An 18,414-nucleotide genomic window follows, 5' to 3' on the forward strand; every position below is an offset into this window, starting at 1 on the left:
ATGTCTTTTTGACTTCGAAGAAGGATCCCTCCTCAGTTTCTCTATTAAGATTTAGTAATAAAGTTAATTAAGTTTTAACCATTTAATAATCACAATTTATAAGTTTAGGCTGACTTATTTTGATTGAAAATGTCAGTTAGCAAGTCATCTGCTTCCCTGACATCCCTCTGAAAGTGACCATAGACAGTGAATTGACAGAATGACACACATACCTTTGTCTTTTGCGGTGGAAGCCATTATGGCATTTGTAGAAAAGGAAAGAGCTCCTTATGCAGCCTGTAATTAAATCATATCTGTCAAAATCCTGGTAAAGGGAAGGATGAAAACTATAATTAACAAGAATGAACAGCTGCCCAGTATTCCATTACTGTCCACAAGGTTTTGCCCAAATATATTGACAATGCCAGAAGTATAAACTGAGCAATAACAAACTTAAAATATGTATTTGTAACAATCTCCATGATGAAAGGTAAGGTGCACTGTTCACTAATGCCTGGTCTCTGAATTACAGCTGTGCTCATCCGCCCATCTGAGTAGTTTGCTTGATCTGTGAATGCTAAATCATCTGTGGTCTTCTCTTTTTACAGTCCTCTAATTGTTCTTATGAACCTGATTTCATCACATCTTGAGGTATTATACAAGAAACCAATAAATATAAAGCTGCACTTTCATAGTTTTAACTCTAAGCCTGTTAAGCAGTTTTTGAGCAATGCTCACCCTCTCATGAGGTGATTCCTTCTCATGTGTAGGCTACACAATTACATCAAAAGTGTCTGTATTTGCAGCGGTTTATCAGTGAAGACAATTAAAATGTGTTTGTTCCTTGACCAGTCCTCCCGGGAGAACCACTAAGCTGCGCAGCTTGTTTTTCACCTCTCCCTTGGATCCCAGCACAACCTCCTAAGGGCTATACACCCTGGAAACTGACTGACAACAGTGGCCATTTTAGCTTCCAGGTCAAAATTTAGGAAATTTCATGTACTTGGACAAAGTGACAATCAAGATCAAGTTTCTCAAGGAATATTCAATTTAATATTCAGTGCACCTTCTACAGGATAAGTAGTATAGTTTAATGGAAGGGTGGGATCAATATATTATGCATCAAGAGGTGTTTTCCTCATGTTGCAGATTATTCCCTCATCACCTCTTTCATCATGTTCATCAAGTGAGGCATGAAAAATTGAAACGGAAAACTAGTTAAAATTATAAATGATAACAAAAGTAACGCTCAACAGTATCACCAGTTATGAATATTCATCAGAAAAGATACAAGTCTTACAAGCCTCCTTTTATGGTATAATTAACCAAAACATACAAGTGAATGTATAATCACCCAAAATGGATTAATTTGTTGATATTTTTCACTCAAAAGCTGAGTAACAAAGTTCTAAATGATTTGAATATAAAAAAGGAAACAAATGTTTTAAAACATAGAATAAATTCTTAGCTTCTCAAATTGACTAATATATATTTTAATTTAGCAAATTCACTTCACATTTATCAAACTAATAATTAGTAACTGACTTAAGAATGCACATAAAATTAATGCAGACATAAAACAAATGTCAAAGCATCACACATACTGCAACATTACCCTGCTATATCATTCACCAGCTACAGTGGAACCACTGTTATTGACCATCATCCCCCTTAATTCCATGCGCACATCAAATCTCCTTTAAGCCAAATTTAAATCCTGCTCAAAAAATTCATTATTTAAAATCAGCAATGCTTCCACTCACCTGTGATGTTTTTTGTCAGCTGTGGCTGAAGTGAAGGAGCTCTCCCTCACTGGTATTCCCCTTCTCTATTGCTCTTTGTCACCTCCCCCCTTCGCTTCCTGCTGACACCACTGCAGCAGCAACGTAATAAGTGGAAACTCACCTGCACAGCTATAGTATGGTGAGAGGAGGATCTAGAGACCTGCTGTTGCTGGGTGGGTCTAAAGGCACCCCAGAAGTCATGTGGTAATGATCCCTGAAATAAAAAACAAAACACAATTTGGGTATCTTCACACTGAGCGGTTAAATAAGATCATTATGTATATATAAATATATATAACTATCTTAAGCGCACCTAGCAGTGGAAGATTCACTGCAATGATTTCAGTGCTGTGCTGGTGATTGTATAGGGAACTCCTGATTTCTATTCAACACATTGCACACAATGAACAGATCCTCTCTCTCTGCCAGCCATAAGGCCCCCAAAGACTACAATTACCTCTTTGTGGCCTAAAGAACGCAGAATTCTTGGGCATTACACAAAAGGCACTTGCACAATTCAGGTGACAGATATCCTTTTTTTCATTGCAGCTGCATGAAAAACATGGCATTTTCTCTGCTATGTGTGAGGTAGTAATAATATTGTGTTTGCACAACAAAAAATATAAGACTTGAATTCTTTCAATGTTATTAGTAATGTCACTTTGTGCTAACTTCTGGAGTTTCCTAAGGGCAGCATATGAGATTTGCTATGATATTCAGATACACACAATGTAAATGCACATACACAACTATAATTACATTTTTTCTAATTAATAATAATAAACCAATCAATTAATCCATCCATCCATTTTCTATACCCGCTTATTCCTTAACCAGGGTCACAGGGATCTGCTGGAGCCTATCCCAGCTCTCTTTGGGTGAAAGGCAGGGGTACACCCTGGACAGGTGAGGAACATAGGGAGAACGTGCAAACTCCACACAGAAAGGCCTGGTTGACCTTCTTACTGTGAGACAACAGTGCTAACCACTCATCCACCATGCTGCCCCAATCAATTAATCAATAATTAATTAACATCACAGCCCCTGCTCACACCTGAGAGTAAGCTGTGATGCAATGGTTTTTCACATAAAACATCCATCCATCCATTATCTGTACCCGGTTATTCCTAACCAGGGTCTGCTGGAGCCTATCCCATCTCTCTTTGGGTGAAGGGAAAGGGTACACCCTGGACAGGTCACCAGTCCATCACAGTGCGACACAAATACAACCTCACATACTCACATTCACTTCTATGGGTAATTTAGAGGCAGCAATCAACCTCACATACATGTTTTTGGACTGTGGGAGGAAACCAGAGTACCTGGAGAAAACCCAGATATGCAAGCATGGGGAGAACATGCTCCACATAGAACTCCACACAGAAAGGACCCAGGTTCTCACCTGAGAAAGGTCATTTACATTAGTTTCTGTGCATGGAATCAGATAAACTAAACCAAGAAAGTCTGTTTCTCAGAACTTTTCATACAAAACGTTCATACAATTCACACAAACGACATGTAGAGTATTTCCACCTGGGATGTTACAGCCACAATAAATACAGTCTTATAGATTAGATTCCCACCACTTTAAGAAGTGAAGAAACTGATTAAGATACTCGATTAATCCAAACGCTGTTTAATTTGAAAGAACATTCAACAGCAAGTTGATAAAATGATAGTTAGATTTTTTAAAGTACTGAATATTTACCAAACTATGATTGTGTTCTCAAATCTTTTTGTTTATCAGTTTATCCAATTATCATTTTCTTCTTCCTTTATTGTATTTACCTGTTAGTCTACTGGGTGTCACTATCTGCTTAACTTAAAAACTGTTTCTCCATGCGCCTCCTTTAGGAATCATCATGGAAAAAGGGAAAGTCTAAAGTCTGAACCCTTGGGTTTTAGTATTTCAGTCAGTGTAAACAACCTTACTGTGAAGTTGGAATATCTTTATGCTGGATATTTAAATTATGTATATAAATTTAATACATGCATGTACTAAATTTAATGGTGATCTGGACTTAGCGCTTCAGTCTCACAATCATGCAATTCATTTCAGGACAATAACATTTATATCTGTCTATAAAAAAAGATAATTTTCAACCTAATACTGTTTATTATTTCTTTATGTCATACCGATGAATGTGCCCGTCTTCCAACAGATGTATAGTTACAATGCATTTGGAGGCTTACTCACATTATAAATGGTTAAGGCGTAATAGACCAAATTAAGCTGACTGGATGAAACTGGACTGTGTGACTACATGATTAAGAAGCTTAGGCTAGATTTACCTACCCAGCCGTTGTAAGCAGCATTGCTTACACAGATCTAGCTCACAGCAACAGGTCAGTGAGCTCTGTGTGCTACATTAGCATTCACTATGGACTAACATAGAGGCCCATTTGGCAGAAATGGGAACCACCATTTACTTATAACCTCACATGGGATTGTTCCCTCTCACTGCAGTTGCGGCTCAGACAAAGGTCAGTCTCCAGTACTGTCTTACATTTCCTAGTAGTCAGCTTCTGCCCATGTTTACCCCTTTTTATGTGTGTTTGTATATAAGGTCATAGCATTGCAGCATTCATTTGCAGATGGCATAGCTTACTTTAGCAGCCTACACCTTATTCTCTAAATAAAGGCCACGCACTCTAATGAAGAGATCCAGTGCTGCTTTATCACTTTATGAGCTGTTGCAGACAAACTGCTTTAACAGCAATTCTCTCTCCAGTAACACTACATCAGGGGAACATGCTTCAACATGATGGCATGTACCCTCTGGACTGTGTTTACATGGACATTCAAGGGGATATTGTGCACATGCAGGTTCCTTTGGGTGTGTATGTTGTGTTAACTTTCACATTCATGAAAATCTCACTGACTATGTTGATATTTAAATCATGAATATTTTCATTGCAGATATGCCCATACAATGCAATCAAATTTTTGCCAAGGGAACAACATGTTAGAGAGGACAGGAACCCACAGCTGAAACAATGTGTGGGTAAGGATCTAAAAAAAATACAATAAAACTTCAGAGTTTATTTTAGAGCTTGGTGCATTTAGCTAAGGAAAATGCTATTGATCATGACTGTCTGGAGAAAATCTGGTTTATGAAGCCAAAGATTTATTTGCATCCTACTGTAAATCTACTGCACATCTCCTCAGCATGTGAGAATGGAGATATGATGACCTTATTTGACTTTATTTGTCAGGTTATGAAAGCAAAGGGACTACAGCTATACCAGGTTGCCCTGACCGTACAACTTCCCTTCATAAAAGACTGACTAAAACTGAGAAAGAGATCATGTCACTCAAGGCCAGGGTTGCTTGTGAGAGAGCATCATGGGAAAGGAGATTTGCAGAGCTGCAAAGAAAACAGGAAGAGCTACATAATCAGGTGTTTTTGAATGTATCAATGGATGTGGTAGAGGCTGCGTTTATTACTTCATTATTAATAACTTGCCTCCTTTTGCTCAGCTGGCCTTTGAGGCTGGGGTGAAAGTGGGCAGCTGTGATGACCAGGGAGAGGCAGGAGTGGACAATGGAGAAGTGTTTGTGGAGAGCTCAAGTAAATTACATTAATACACACTGGGTTCATGCGTGCTTATACATGCATGCCTTTGAATTCAATAATCACATCAACTGCTATTCTCTAATGAATAGGTGGTCTCTCAAGACTGGTATACGAACACCAAGAGTCTGAGGTGTTATCCAGAGATGACGCTTGTGCAAGCAGTTTCGTGGGCAGCCAATTATCCTCACCTTCAGCACTGAGCTCTAGACCTGCCTCCTCCTCATCTTCAGCTACTAGGTACAGCAAATATGAAGCTACATCCTGCATCCTGACTCTCAAAATACCTTCCTGCTCTGGCACCTGAAATTCCCTGCCAGCAGATCAATAAAGTGTCATCTAATATAATGCACTTACCAGCACCTCTAAAGCCCACTAAATAACATATGGCATTTCTCAATTCATACACAAACTAAAGAATAAACTTTATGCAAAGCTAACATGGCTGTATCAGATACTTTGCCAGAAAGCATATATTTGTATATTTGTAAATATCTTAAACTGCTACTATTTCTAAATCTTATTTTACATCAAACAGTCTTTTAAATAGAAATATGTATACATCTTTATAAATATGTAAATTAAAGTATAGAAAATTGACTACATTTACCTTTGTCTTTGTTGTAAACAATGACTAAACCCGGCTTCTCCAGTGTGAGATCATGGAGGATGTCCCAAGGCCCCCACCGGGTTTTTGTACCCCACTCCCCCATGGACCTGCAGCTGGGTCACAGGGTCAGGATCATGCTGCCATCTGGACGGATTAGCACAGGAAAAATACGTTTCCTGGGCCACCTGCAGGGGGAAGCAGATTTCTACCTTGGGGTGGAGATGCAGACACCTGATCATGGATTGCACAATGGCAGCCACAGGGGACACAGTTACTTCGAATGGTAACTTATCTAATTTCCCTGCAGTGGGAACATGAGCAACATTAAGCTTCTTAATGTGTTTCACAATGTGCAAACTGACATTTACAGTTGTAGTGGGATTCTACTCATTATCACTTTACTGGGATAATTTCACAACTCTTTTAAAAAGGCAATTTAAATGTTTCATATACACTGAATCTAATAAAAATCTTTTAAATGTGTATTTTGGGTGTTACTGTTACTCACAGAAGATTTGAGTACATTAGGCTGTGCCCTCTGCAATCCCTTTTATTAAGTTGTGATTGCCACACCATAAGTTACTGTGAATGTGTGTGTACACCTCTACACTCCTTGGGTATTTAATAGACAAATAGTACGTCTACAGATGGTTAAGCAAATACAGTACACTAAGCTGAATATGCAAATCTCATGAGGAGGTGAACATGGACGTCTCAAATTACAGCATTTTGAGGTGTGACCCTGTAATGTCACATGAACTCATTTGCCTACAGTGAAGACAAATTTGACTTGTGTTTGGAAGCAACTTGGAAATGCCATATCTTCTTCATAAATCCAAAAAGTGAAACACAGTACACAGTATTATGCTACATATGTGCGCAGTCAGTATCATGTACTTTTGTAATGTTTTCCTTTTCCTCACAGGTTTAGTTGTTTTATTCTTTTGGTGATTTAATACAATTTCTATTGTTTGCAGCAAGCCTGGATATGGTGCCTTTGTACCATTCCACAAACTGCTGATGGCCTGGGAATGACAGAAATGCACGGAAGAAACAATCAACTGAATAAAGAATTGTGGTTACACTTGTGGATCTGATGACATTATGCTGAGGTACATTTTTGTATGAAAGTATATATATATATATATATATATATATATATATATATATTTAAAAGCGTTTATATGTAGCTTGTATGTGAAGAAATATCAATTTAACTGTTACAATTTTAACCTAGTTCCTAGAGATTATGTGAGCGGGGGTGTGCATCTCTCTTTTACACTAGTACACAGTAAACACTTATATACACTGAAACTCTGTACTGTGTCCACCTGTAGCTTCTCCATATCATACATAAAGTGCTTGGATGTATTTTGCAAACTTGTTATTGGGTTCCTCAGCTCCAGAGTCAGTATCATTTGTTTAAATCTGACATTTTAAACAACACCAATGAGGCAGCCGCACATTAGTAGCTAATGTGCTTAGGAAGTAGCTGTAGCTGCTTACACTACAGAATGGTTGCACTAATGGGTGTTCCGTTGAATAAGTTTCTGTACTAATCAAGAGTCTTGCAGAGAAATGAAGAATATAAAGTACAAGAGCAGGCTTGGCTAAAAAAATGAAATGAAATAAAAAGCACTTTACTGTAGGTAGAAAAAAAAAACCTGAGCATAGTGAACAAAAACATTTTTCTTACCCTGAGTAACTTGCAAATATTTGTCTAAAGGGTTTTCCACTCCGAGTAAATGTAACTAAGTCTCAAAGTATTTCAAATCATCTGTATGTTTCACAACTGTGAAACACAGCATGCTCCAAAGTTCAAATTATGATAAGAGCTGTCTTGCCCTGACACTGACAGTTTGTGTGAAGCAACTGCGTAACATTGCCCAATGTGGTACAGAAATCTTTAATGGAATGTGGAAGTGTTTCTGTTTCTGTGTGTGTGTGTGAGAGCAGTAATGGCATGTTCAGTTAAAGCCTGAGATAACTTACAGTAAGATAACTTACTTGCATCTTCTCATTAATTTTCAAAGCATTTAAATTCCAGAAACTTGTCTTACTTAGATATTTATGTTTAGTACTGTGAATGTTTTACCTCGAACAAATAATGAACATGGAGCAACATCTGCGACTTAAGAACAGTCAAATACTTTGTTCAATTTAAACAAGGCTGGGAGCTGAGCATACATACAAAACTCCTGGGATCTCACTGGTTTTTCAGAAAAATGGTTTGAGCAGCAGACAGTTTGTGTATAAGCAATAGGTTCACTAGTCCCTGATAAACTAGACATTTACAGATACATTAGCTAAGCTGGTAGAGCACTAACCTTCAACTGATTGCAAAGTGGCATAATAGTACACATTTTTTAATTTCTGACATGTTTTTTTCTTATACATGCATACAATGCATACTTTAGATTGCAGTAAACATTATTTAAGTTCAAGAGAACATAAATCTGCAGGCCCATGAGAACAAAATTCCGTGTCTAACATTTTCAATCACTCAGTAACCCATACGCACGTGTTACATCACTTGTTCTGAGAATATTTCAGGAAACTGACACTGATTTACAGGAAAAGATAACACACTAGCAGCTAGTGTTGACTAGTGTCAAAGTACAGTATTTTTCTCCATTTCCTTATTAGATGCTAATTTACTGTAATACTTTTTTATTCAGGGAAGTATAATGTAGCTACCCCTCAGAGAGATAGCCTAATGCTGAACAGCAGGGTATTTTACCTACAGTGATGGTAAAAGAATAAATAATACTTTACCATGATTCCTTATTGCATGAGAACTTAAAATACATCATATCTGACACAATATGCATCAACATTCCTACCTCTAGTTAAAGCTATTTTAGTCAAAAAGTCATACTGTTGTCCAAAAGTCACATTTGACTTTTATAAAGTCATACAAATGCATATACTGTAACTCAGCAAAGATAATCTAAACTGTTCATAGATAGGACTTCAAATTTCATATCCATAATGGCCCATTAAACAGAAAAAATGGAAACAATGGTTGTAATTAGCATTCAAATCATTCAGCTATAGACACTATAGATGTTTCTCAAAAGATTCTCTGTGTACTATGACAGAGTGTGTTGGGATATAGCTGACACAGCAAGAGAATAAAATTTTTAAATCATCAGATCACACCGCTCTGAGTCTTCAGGTTGATGATCTCTGCAGCCAGTTTTTCGGCATCCATCAAATGTGGGTACATTTCCATGACTACATCCACCTGATATGGGTTGAAGATGGCTTGCAGTTTTTTGCGGAGCTCCAACCTCTGTTGATCAAATGCAGCAGAAGTGGGCTGTTGTTGAGCCCAGGAATGGTACTGAGGGCTCTCACAGGAGCAGCAAGATTTGTGGGACTGTGAGGAATGGACCAAAGAGGGGAGACTACATGATGACCCGCCCTGGGGCAGCCCCTGAAAAGGATCTGACCAGTAATTGTGCTGATGATGGGAGGCTCCACTATAGTGGAGATGGCAGGGGAGGCTGTGTTGTTGTGGCACACTTGGCAGAAACATATGTGGAGGGTAGCTGGGCTGACCCTTGGAGTCCTGGTTTCTATGATGCTGCTGGTGAGCTGTTGATAGCACTGCATGGGAACAGCAGCTACAGAACAGGCTGCTGTTGTTTTTTCTTAAATGAGCTGAGTTGTGTTTGGGCCCAGTGAGGGCACTTTGCTGCTGGGACATGAGCATATGGGAGTTGCTGAGGCAATGGGAAACGTCAGAGTATTGGCTCTCAAAAGAGCTAATACCAGAATCAAGATACTCATGAGAGATATTGGCATAGTAATGGCTGGGCATCGAATGTCGCCCAGACCAATCTTTTTGACACTGGCCCCCTTTTGCAGAATAGGACATATGATTCTGACTGTTTCTAGGATTATCGCAGTACAGTAGGTCATTTTCACTAACTTGACCAGAATGTGAAGAATTTTGCTGGTCTCTAATGAGCTCTGTGCTAAAGTCTCGAGGAAGGGAGGACGTATTATGAGCAGACCCAGGATCAGATTTGGCATTTCTCTCTTCTTTTACAGTAGTAATCTGGGCTTTCTCTCTCAGTTCATCAGCCAAGGATTGGTAGGATTGGTTTACCCGCTCTGGATGGTAGAACTTACATTTCATGCCATAAGTGCACTTTTTGTCTAAGGAAACAAAAAAATTATAGGTCATCTTATTTAGGAACCAAAAGCTCTGAGAGTGTGGTAAGTCTAGCAGTGCACCTGTGTTTCTCTTCCTGATCTCTAGTCTAATAATAGCTTACTATATGGACAGAGCTGTCTCTTCTGCTCTGTAGGACGAGGCATTTTCCTGAGGAAGTTGTCAAGACTGGGGCCATGGCGCCCTAAAGGGTCATCTGGGGGCATGAACCTTGACAAAACAGGCAGAAATGACTAATGGCTATTTTTTTTATTTCACATTAAACGTATTCATGAAAGAAAAAAGTGAAATGACTAATTTCTTACTTGTCATTCACAAAGGAGTACATGAGGAGCCTCTCCTCGATGCATTTCTTCCACTCAGGTCTTTCTCCTTGGAGGTCACGGTAGGTGTCATTGGAAACGATCACACCATCTGACTCATATGCCAACTTGACGATAAAGCGGTCATCGTAGCAAACCACTCTCTTACCTCCAACTCGACGTGATGGAGTGAAGACGACTATTTTACGTTTTTCAAGCTCCATGAGTATGAGTTGATCTGAAAAGGCGAACAATAATGATTGAGTCAGATTGCTGTATTGCATTTTACACTGCATTTAAAACCTTTTACATTGTATTTGACTGTAATATTTTATAACGAGGCCACCCGGCCTTTCTGTATGGAGTATGCATGTTGCTTGTGTGGGTTTACTCCAGGTACTCTGGTTTCCTCCCACAGTCCAAAAACATGCATGTTAGATTGATTGGTAACTCTAAAGTTGCCCATAGGAGTGAGTGTGGTTGTTTGTCTTTGTGTGTCTATATGTGGCCCTGTGATGGACTGGTGACCTGTACAGGGTGTACCCCTGCCTTTCACCCAAAGAGAGCTGGGATAGGCTCCAGCAGATCCCTGTGACCCTGGTTAAGGAATAAGCAGGTATAGAAAATGGATGGATTTTATAATGATTTATGTACTTAATCTTCATAGATTTGTTGTGTAACATGAAATACATTCATCATTATCCTCAACTGCACATTTGAGCTACAAAAGCTACAAAAATAAATGGAATAAGTATCATACAAATCCCTGGTGATCAATCACAAATGCAACAGAAGCAGTAACATCATGCCTGAAAGATGACAGTAAGGAAGCAACACACACACATAGTTTTTACTTATTTACAAATTACAACTAACTAATGACATGAAATGAAATGAACCATCCATAAAGGTAGGTTACTGTTTATGGCCATACTTTTCTAACTAAGTGTTAAAAGTTCTTCAGGGTGACTTTCTTCTCTTTTATCTACACTTGGCAAATTAACCAGGTATTGAAATAAAAACACAGCTGTACTTCCTGATGGGACTTTCCCATGAATGACTGTAGGCTGGCTTTTACTTCCTTGTTCACACAATGAAAATAGAACCTTTGGATTGTTACGCCCAGGCTGCATAGTTACTGAAGAGCCACAATATAATAATGCATCAATTTCAAAAGGTTGGTCCACCCTTCATTATGCAGTTGTTGGAGTTCTCAGAGTTTAGTTTTCTTACTCAAAGTAATTGTGTAGTGTAGAGATATGGATTATTATGATACACCCAAAAATATTTGTGACTCAGCTCTCAGAAATGTAAACCCACACAGAAAACATTCACAGCAAATCACATTAATGACTGTTGCCATTCCTTCATGCAGAAATCTTTCTTGCACAACTGTGTTGTCCCATGACTTTGACACAAGCTCAGTAGTTCTGCCTCTGACAACGTTGAAATATTATCTTATGGCTTCTGTGGGAATGAATCACCAATACAGGAATATGCATTCCTATAGCTACAGTTTGCAGCTAGACTGGCTCACAGAAAGCAGAGTAAAAATGACAGAACACAACAGTGGCTGACAAAATCAAATACTACATATTTCTCAGAAGTGCAAAGCCTCAAAGCCTGTTCACCAGGCACCTTTCACTGGTGAAAATCCTGTTAGACTAGACTTTTTAAATGGCTGGAAGTTAGTGTGGTTGACATCATATTGTTTTGTCTTTAATTAGTGTATTTAAACAGAGCCACAAATGAATAATGTCATGCTAGCAGTGCATCCTGACATGTACTCTAGCTCCCCAGAACTGGTATTTCTGTTTATGTAAGGTCTTGTAAGCCAGGAAAGTGCAGAGATTCTTTTCCTTTTACTGTATGAAAAGTTCTGTGCGGTTGCTACTAAATGAAAGACTACTCTACATGTCTGATATGCTGTGCCTGCTATGCCAAGGTCAACAATCAGTTAAAAACAAAGGCCAATTCCATTCATGTTTGAATTTGCCATTTTGCAAATGTTCTATGAAAAATGGGGGTATTTGTCTTTGCTTGCTGATGGTTCAGCCACAGTCTGCTTTGTTGTACATTTCTTGTATCCTCACCTGTTATGGGGGCATCAGGTCTGTGCTGCTCTTTGCGCCAGGTGGGAACAAACACAGTAATGGTATTATGACCTCTGTCCAGGAAGAAATTCACGGCCAGCTGGATGCCTCGGCAGGAGAACACTTCCTTGTTACCATGACTGTAAATATAAAGCGGTGAAAGGACATAAATACAATGATTGTACATGACTATAATTTGACTATTAAAAAATGAAAGGAGACATAATATCAGTTGATCTGTGTAAACACCATGTGCCTCTGAATGTCATTTATGATGGAAACATCCCTCCGGCTATTACTGACTGAGAGTGTCATGTGTTAACAATATCACTATTGATAGGTGTGTCTAGAATTTGCATATTGTAGCAGCGGCCTTAACAAAAAGGAAAATACAAAGGTAAGGTCATGAACACCCTTTTAAAAAAGTCCAAGATGAAAAAGCATTTACTTGTCACAGTTGAATGACAGCATAGCGATGAGTGATGGCATTTTTAGAGGTATTTTAGTGTCCTTAGGTAAACAACACTAACTTTGGCAAATATTTGTCTATGGGAAGTATTAAAATTAATGTTGATGGTTCAGCTATGATACCATAAAAGAAATAAAAAAATTCATTAGGATTACCTCATTGCAACATTACTGCCATCAATAACAATAGGCCTCAGTTCTGTGTCTGTAGTCCTCCTGTCCCCCAGCTGTGGTGTGATTCTGGATCCAAGGGTCCAACTGAGAGGCAGCAGAGAGTCTTTCTGGCCTGTGCTCCTCTCATTGCTGTCAGAAATGGACATGCAGGGTGCAGTGCTGGTCCTGTTCCTAACAAGCTCTCCGAGCACTGAGTTCGTGTCTGCGCTGAGGCCCAGCTTCCTCAGAGCAGCCTTCACCTCTGCTGACGAGTAGCCCAGTTTCCTGAAGAAATCCACTCTGAGATGCAGCTCATCACAGTCTGCTTCCAGCTGGTCTGAAGCTGAGCTCTGACTTGGAACTGCCTGATCCATCCTGGAGCATCTGGACCTCTTTTCAGCAGCATAGACGTATTAAATCCACTTCTGGATGATACTCACAGACTGACTGAAGAAAATGGCATTAAATTATTATTATTATAGAAAATATGCATCATTTTATATGTATGATATTTCCAATAAGCTACATACTGAAACATATATAAAAGACTTCAAACTACTGTGCCAAACTTTATACACATTTCCCCCAAAATTCAACCTGACATATTTGGTATCTTTGAATAGTTTTGCATCACTGGTTCCATTTTAATTACATGTGTTTCTAATAACTTACAAACACGTTTCCACTTATAAAGCTGCTATGACACAAAAATAAATGATCAGCTATTTGTACTAAAGCAAAAACAATGGGTACTTCTAGATGCTATAATGTGAGAAACTGCACCTTTTTCACATAATAGTAAACTGAATAGTGTGGGGCGTTTGCTGGCAGAAGACATCAACTAAATAACTGACATATTAACAATAAATAAATAAAATATTCCTCAATTGCAATTTTCATTACCTTAATCTTAAGCATTGCCATAAATTATATTTGACTTTCTGTCCCATGTTATGATGTGTTATTTGGTGTACAGGTAGACATCTTTTATTGTGAAGGTTGTATTGTTTTTGTCAAAAATAAAAGCATCAGAAATAAGAAGCTCGTGCTTCTGATCTAATCGCTTTCTCAGCTCAACCTTCTGGCGCTGGTAGTTGAGTAAAGAGCATTAAACAAAAAACGTTTGCTTTGCGCACAGTAGGGCCTATGTAGACTACAATATATATTACTGGTAAGAAGACATGAACAAATAATTGATCTACTTTAAAAAAACACTGATCGTCTACCTGTTCAGCTTCCACAGGTGGCAAGTCCAACTTTCCGACGGGACATTTCCTGTTAACTAACCGGTGAGCTGATAATGTTACAGCACATTTCTCTATTTCTCGCCAACGCGTGTCAGCGCAGAGGCAACACGGGACAACTTACCTCCTCCGTTCGTCTCGACCTCCTCGTGTTACATTTATAAGTATTAATGTTTCGGAGTGCAGTAACTACACTCTTCAGACTTCATGCACCTCCCACTTGGAAAATTTCTCCCCCTCTTCTCTTCCACCAGGCGGAGGCATGGAGGGCCATGAGGAATTTGCATAAATTACAGATAACCCAAGGTGTGTATTTCCCCCTTTGGCTGTCAGTCTGACTGGAAGCTATTGTTGCTGCTTTACAGGCTTTCGGTGAAAATGAAACTCCTAAAATCTAAATTACTCTTCATTTGTTGTAAAGTTAGGGCTTTAACTGAGTCAAAGTAAGATCAAGTTCATGCTTGTTACAGGGCACGTTTACAGGCAATAACTATTGACCTATTACGTTAAACGGGAAAATATAATATAATATAATAAATATAATACTGAACAGTCTTGATCATATCTTCGTGGTTATTCGTGGTATTTTGACAAAAAGAAAAATAATTTGATCATCCAGGAAGAACGCACGCGCACGCACGCACGCGCGCGCACACACACACACACACACACACACACACACACACAATGTCGCCCTCTGGTGGTTTCAAATATTTTTGGTATTTTTCTATATGAGACAAATGCCAAAATCTATTAGGAAATAAGATCATATATATGTTTTCATTAAAGGACATGGAATCCAAGAATTTAAACTGAAATCAGTTTTAGTTGAGGCATATGTTTTGACTTATTTGTACTTTACCTTTACCTTTAACGTCTGCTGTTTTTGAAAGTGATATGTTGTACTTTGTATTCAGCTGCCTTTATTTGACAGTTTTAGATACTAGTTTCTTTACAGTATCAGATATTATTTACTATCAAAAGTTAAAGTTCTCTGTCTTGGATAGATTACGGGCCTATCAGGCACCAGCCCAGGGACCCAGAGTGTCAAAGGGGCACTAGAACAGAGAACAGTGAAGTGAATCAAATGACTAAAGAACTACCACAAATAAGAGAAAATTGACTCAAGGCACCTAGAAACAGATAGAAAAACTCTAAAAAGGAGCACATAATGACTAAAAAGAGAGAAAATTACCATCCATCCATCCATCCATTTTCTATACCCGCTTTTCCTGGCTCAGGGTCACGGGGATCTGCTGGAGCCTATCCCAGCTCTCTCTCGGGTGGAAGGCAGGGGTACACCCTGGACAGGTCACCAGTCCATCACAGGGCAGAAAATTATCATGAACAGCAAAAATATATAAAACACCAAAAAAAGCGAGACAAAACAATGACAGAGATCCAAACCTGAAGAAAAAACAAGTAGAAATAGTTGAAAAATAACCACAAAGAGATGCTGAACAAGTAAAAATGAACACAAAACAATCTTTAAAATATACCAGATCTTGGTAAGCTGTCACTTACACATTAATGCATCATTAGTAATAACCATTTAAATTGATAAACAAACTCTCTGAAAGGGTCAGTTTGTATAATTGTAACTTTTACTTAGACTTTTAACAATAATATTCTGATAAATATACTGCTGTACGTTTTCATAAGTAATTGTTTGAATCCATGGCTTTAACCTGTAAATGTTTATTAATTTAAACATTTTATTTTGTATGCCTCCAGTCACTGATATCTGATTTTAGCTTATGGAAACTATGTAAACCATTCGTCTAATTTTTTTTTCATTACATAAATTATATTTTTAGGGCCGACATTTTATGCCATTGTTCCCTATGTAATGGTTGTATTGCCCATGTCTGACTGTGCTGAAATTTGGCCACAAGATGTCCTCCTTGCATCATGTTATCTCACTGGACAGTTTTCACTGGGGAGATTATGAAAGCTGGTTGTGGCTTTACTGTAGTAGGCTGGTGGTTAAGTTGTGAAGATCCATGTCATATGTGCATATGTGTGTGCGTTTGTAAACAACTGTTCGTGTACAGGGTTAATGGCACGGTCGAATTGGAATCACACTGTGTGGAGCTGGTTAATGGCATATACAGAGCTGAGTTCCGGAGAGTGGAGAAAGTAATCAGGGCCAGTTGCCAGGTGGTTGCCTCCTCTGAGGGCCCACGCCACTGGTCCCAGGTGTCTGTAAGGCCTGATATTACTGCAGGGCAATGATCCGCAGCCAGCAACGATGAGTTTGGGCAAATACACACATAACACACACACTGACGCTCAGACTGAAAGATAGAAAGATACACAGAGCATACATACATACATATATTCACACCTTAGAAGAGAGTTATTCTTAACTGATAAGTGATATAGGATATCAGAGAGAGTTTCCAAGTGCATTATAAAAAACATTTTTTTCACACTTGGCACGAAGGACATTTATATATTTTTTAAAAGTCAAGCTGTAACAGCGCAGTTTAGTCTAGAATAGGCTGTAGTTGAGTATATTGTTTTGTATTTTATAGCTTGGATATATTGGAAGGCATTATTGGCATCCAGAAAACCATTGTTTAGTAATGAAAATCTTGTACCTTGCTGAGAATCCAAGTACCCAAGACTGAATGAGATTAGTGCAGATTGGGTATTGTGAACATCAAACACTTATTTCCTTATTTATTTTGGGGAAGGCATTGCCCTACTCAAGGGCATATCTTTTTCCTGCAGGCAGGTGTAGTTTGGCAAGGGTTGTTAAATTAGATCAAATATTCAGGCAGGCTCATTGTGCTGCTGAGAGCGTTTGGATGTGGTTGAGATACTGTGATGCTGATAAAAACAGCTTTGTAGTGCCTCAGTGCTGGCATTCCTTTGCTATTCCTTTCATTGACTGCCCGGGTCAGCTGTCTGTCAGAAAAATTAATTTTTGTATGATTTCTTTAAAAAGAACAAAAGTGAAGAAAAAGGCAGCCTTTAACTGGAGTAATCCATCTTGCGCCAATGGTGTCAGAGTGATTCACGATTTCCAATTTAGCCATGGTTTGAATCTAAAGTAAATCAGGCAGGACAGCTCCACCCTTTTGTGCAGCCGGACGACAAACCCTCAGTGACAAGAGCTTTCAGATGAACATATCCCCCACATTCATCTTGTTCATTTATTACTTTAGACACCCGACTGCTTGTCCTACATAGATCAGCAAGCAAAGACCTCCTGGCATTGTTTGAGTGTAAAAGAGTTAAGGCGTTAAAACTGGTTAAGGGGCTATAGCATTGATAGAACATTGGACAAAAGAGCAACTGAATGGAGAAGGCCAAACTTTTGAATATGTGTGTAATTAGATTTTGCTTTGATTAGCAACAACTGAATTCCCTGAGCAGAATGTGAGCACAAAATGCAATGTAGTGACTTTTACAGCCTACTTAGATATACACTGAAGGCTTTTGTGTTTATCTAGATATTCTCTTAATCAGACTATTTTCTTACTGTCCACTAGTTAATTAAAAGTGTATTTCTTTCCTCCTTAAAATGTTGCCATAGTGCCAAATAAAGAAGACTTCACACAACGGTAACTTGAGAAGATATGTTGAAACTGTGAGAGTTGACCTTGGCAGGCAGCTCAAATTCCCCAGCGAAAACACCATCACATTGCTCTGGTCCACTAAGACAAAAGCGGTAGCTCTCGTTGAGCTTACTGTACCATGGGAGGAGGGCATTGAAGCTGCCTCAGGGAGAAAGGAAACCAAGTATTTGGATTTGGCTGCTGAATGCAGAGAAGCTGGCTGGAAGACCTCCATCTACCAAGTGGAGATTGGATGCCAAGGCTTTGTGGGTCTGTCAACCATGCGCCTGCTGAGGGATGCAGGAGTGACAGAAACAAAATTAGGAAGGCGCTAAAAAAACTGGCTGAGGAGGCAGAGAAGGATAGTTTTTGGCTCTAACAAGGAAGGATAAATGTTGGGGAAAGAACAACAAACCCACTTGAGGAAGAACATCTAACCCATGGGCTGGCTGCAGAG

The 18,414-nt window shown here is 38.9% G+C and overlaps 1 protein-coding gene across 3 annotated transcripts; it reads right to left on the minus strand.

Annotated features, from left to right (window-relative positions):
• Positions 1-880: 880 nt before the first annotated feature.
• zc3h12aa (zinc finger CCCH-type containing 12Aa) lies at positions 881-14,628 on the minus strand. 3 transcript variants are annotated; one of them, XM_026317094.1, is made up of 8 exons: positions 14,516-14,628; positions 13,151-13,594; positions 12,527-12,666; positions 10,437-10,671; positions 10,235-10,341; positions 7,645-10,115; positions 5,949-6,133; positions 881-1,977 (listed from the first exon to the last, which is right to left on the minus strand). In XM_026317094.1, the coding sequence occupies exons 2-6, from the start codon at positions 13,519-13,521 to the stop codon at positions 9,100-9,102; spliced, it is 1,869 nt and encodes a 622-aa protein (XP_026172879.1). In that variant the 5' UTR covers positions 13,522-13,594; positions 14,516-14,628; the 3' UTR covers positions 881-1,977; positions 5,949-6,133; positions 7,645-9,099. The 3 variants fall into 3 exon arrangements, with proteins under 3 accessions (XP_026172879.1, XP_026172880.1, XP_026172881.1); XM_026317095.1 differs by lacking the exon at positions 14,516-14,628 and adding an exon at positions 14,374-14,509; XM_026317096.1 differs by having other exon boundaries at positions 1,767-1,977; positions 5,949-6,092.
• Positions 14,629-18,414: the final 3,786 nt, after the last annotated feature.

This window comes from Mastacembelus armatus, chromosome 16 (assembly GCF_900324485.2).
Source record: "Mastacembelus armatus chromosome 16, fMasArm1.2, whole genome shotgun sequence".
Lineage (NCBI taxonomy): Eukaryota > Metazoa > Chordata > Actinopteri > Synbranchiformes > Mastacembelidae > Mastacembelus > Mastacembelus armatus.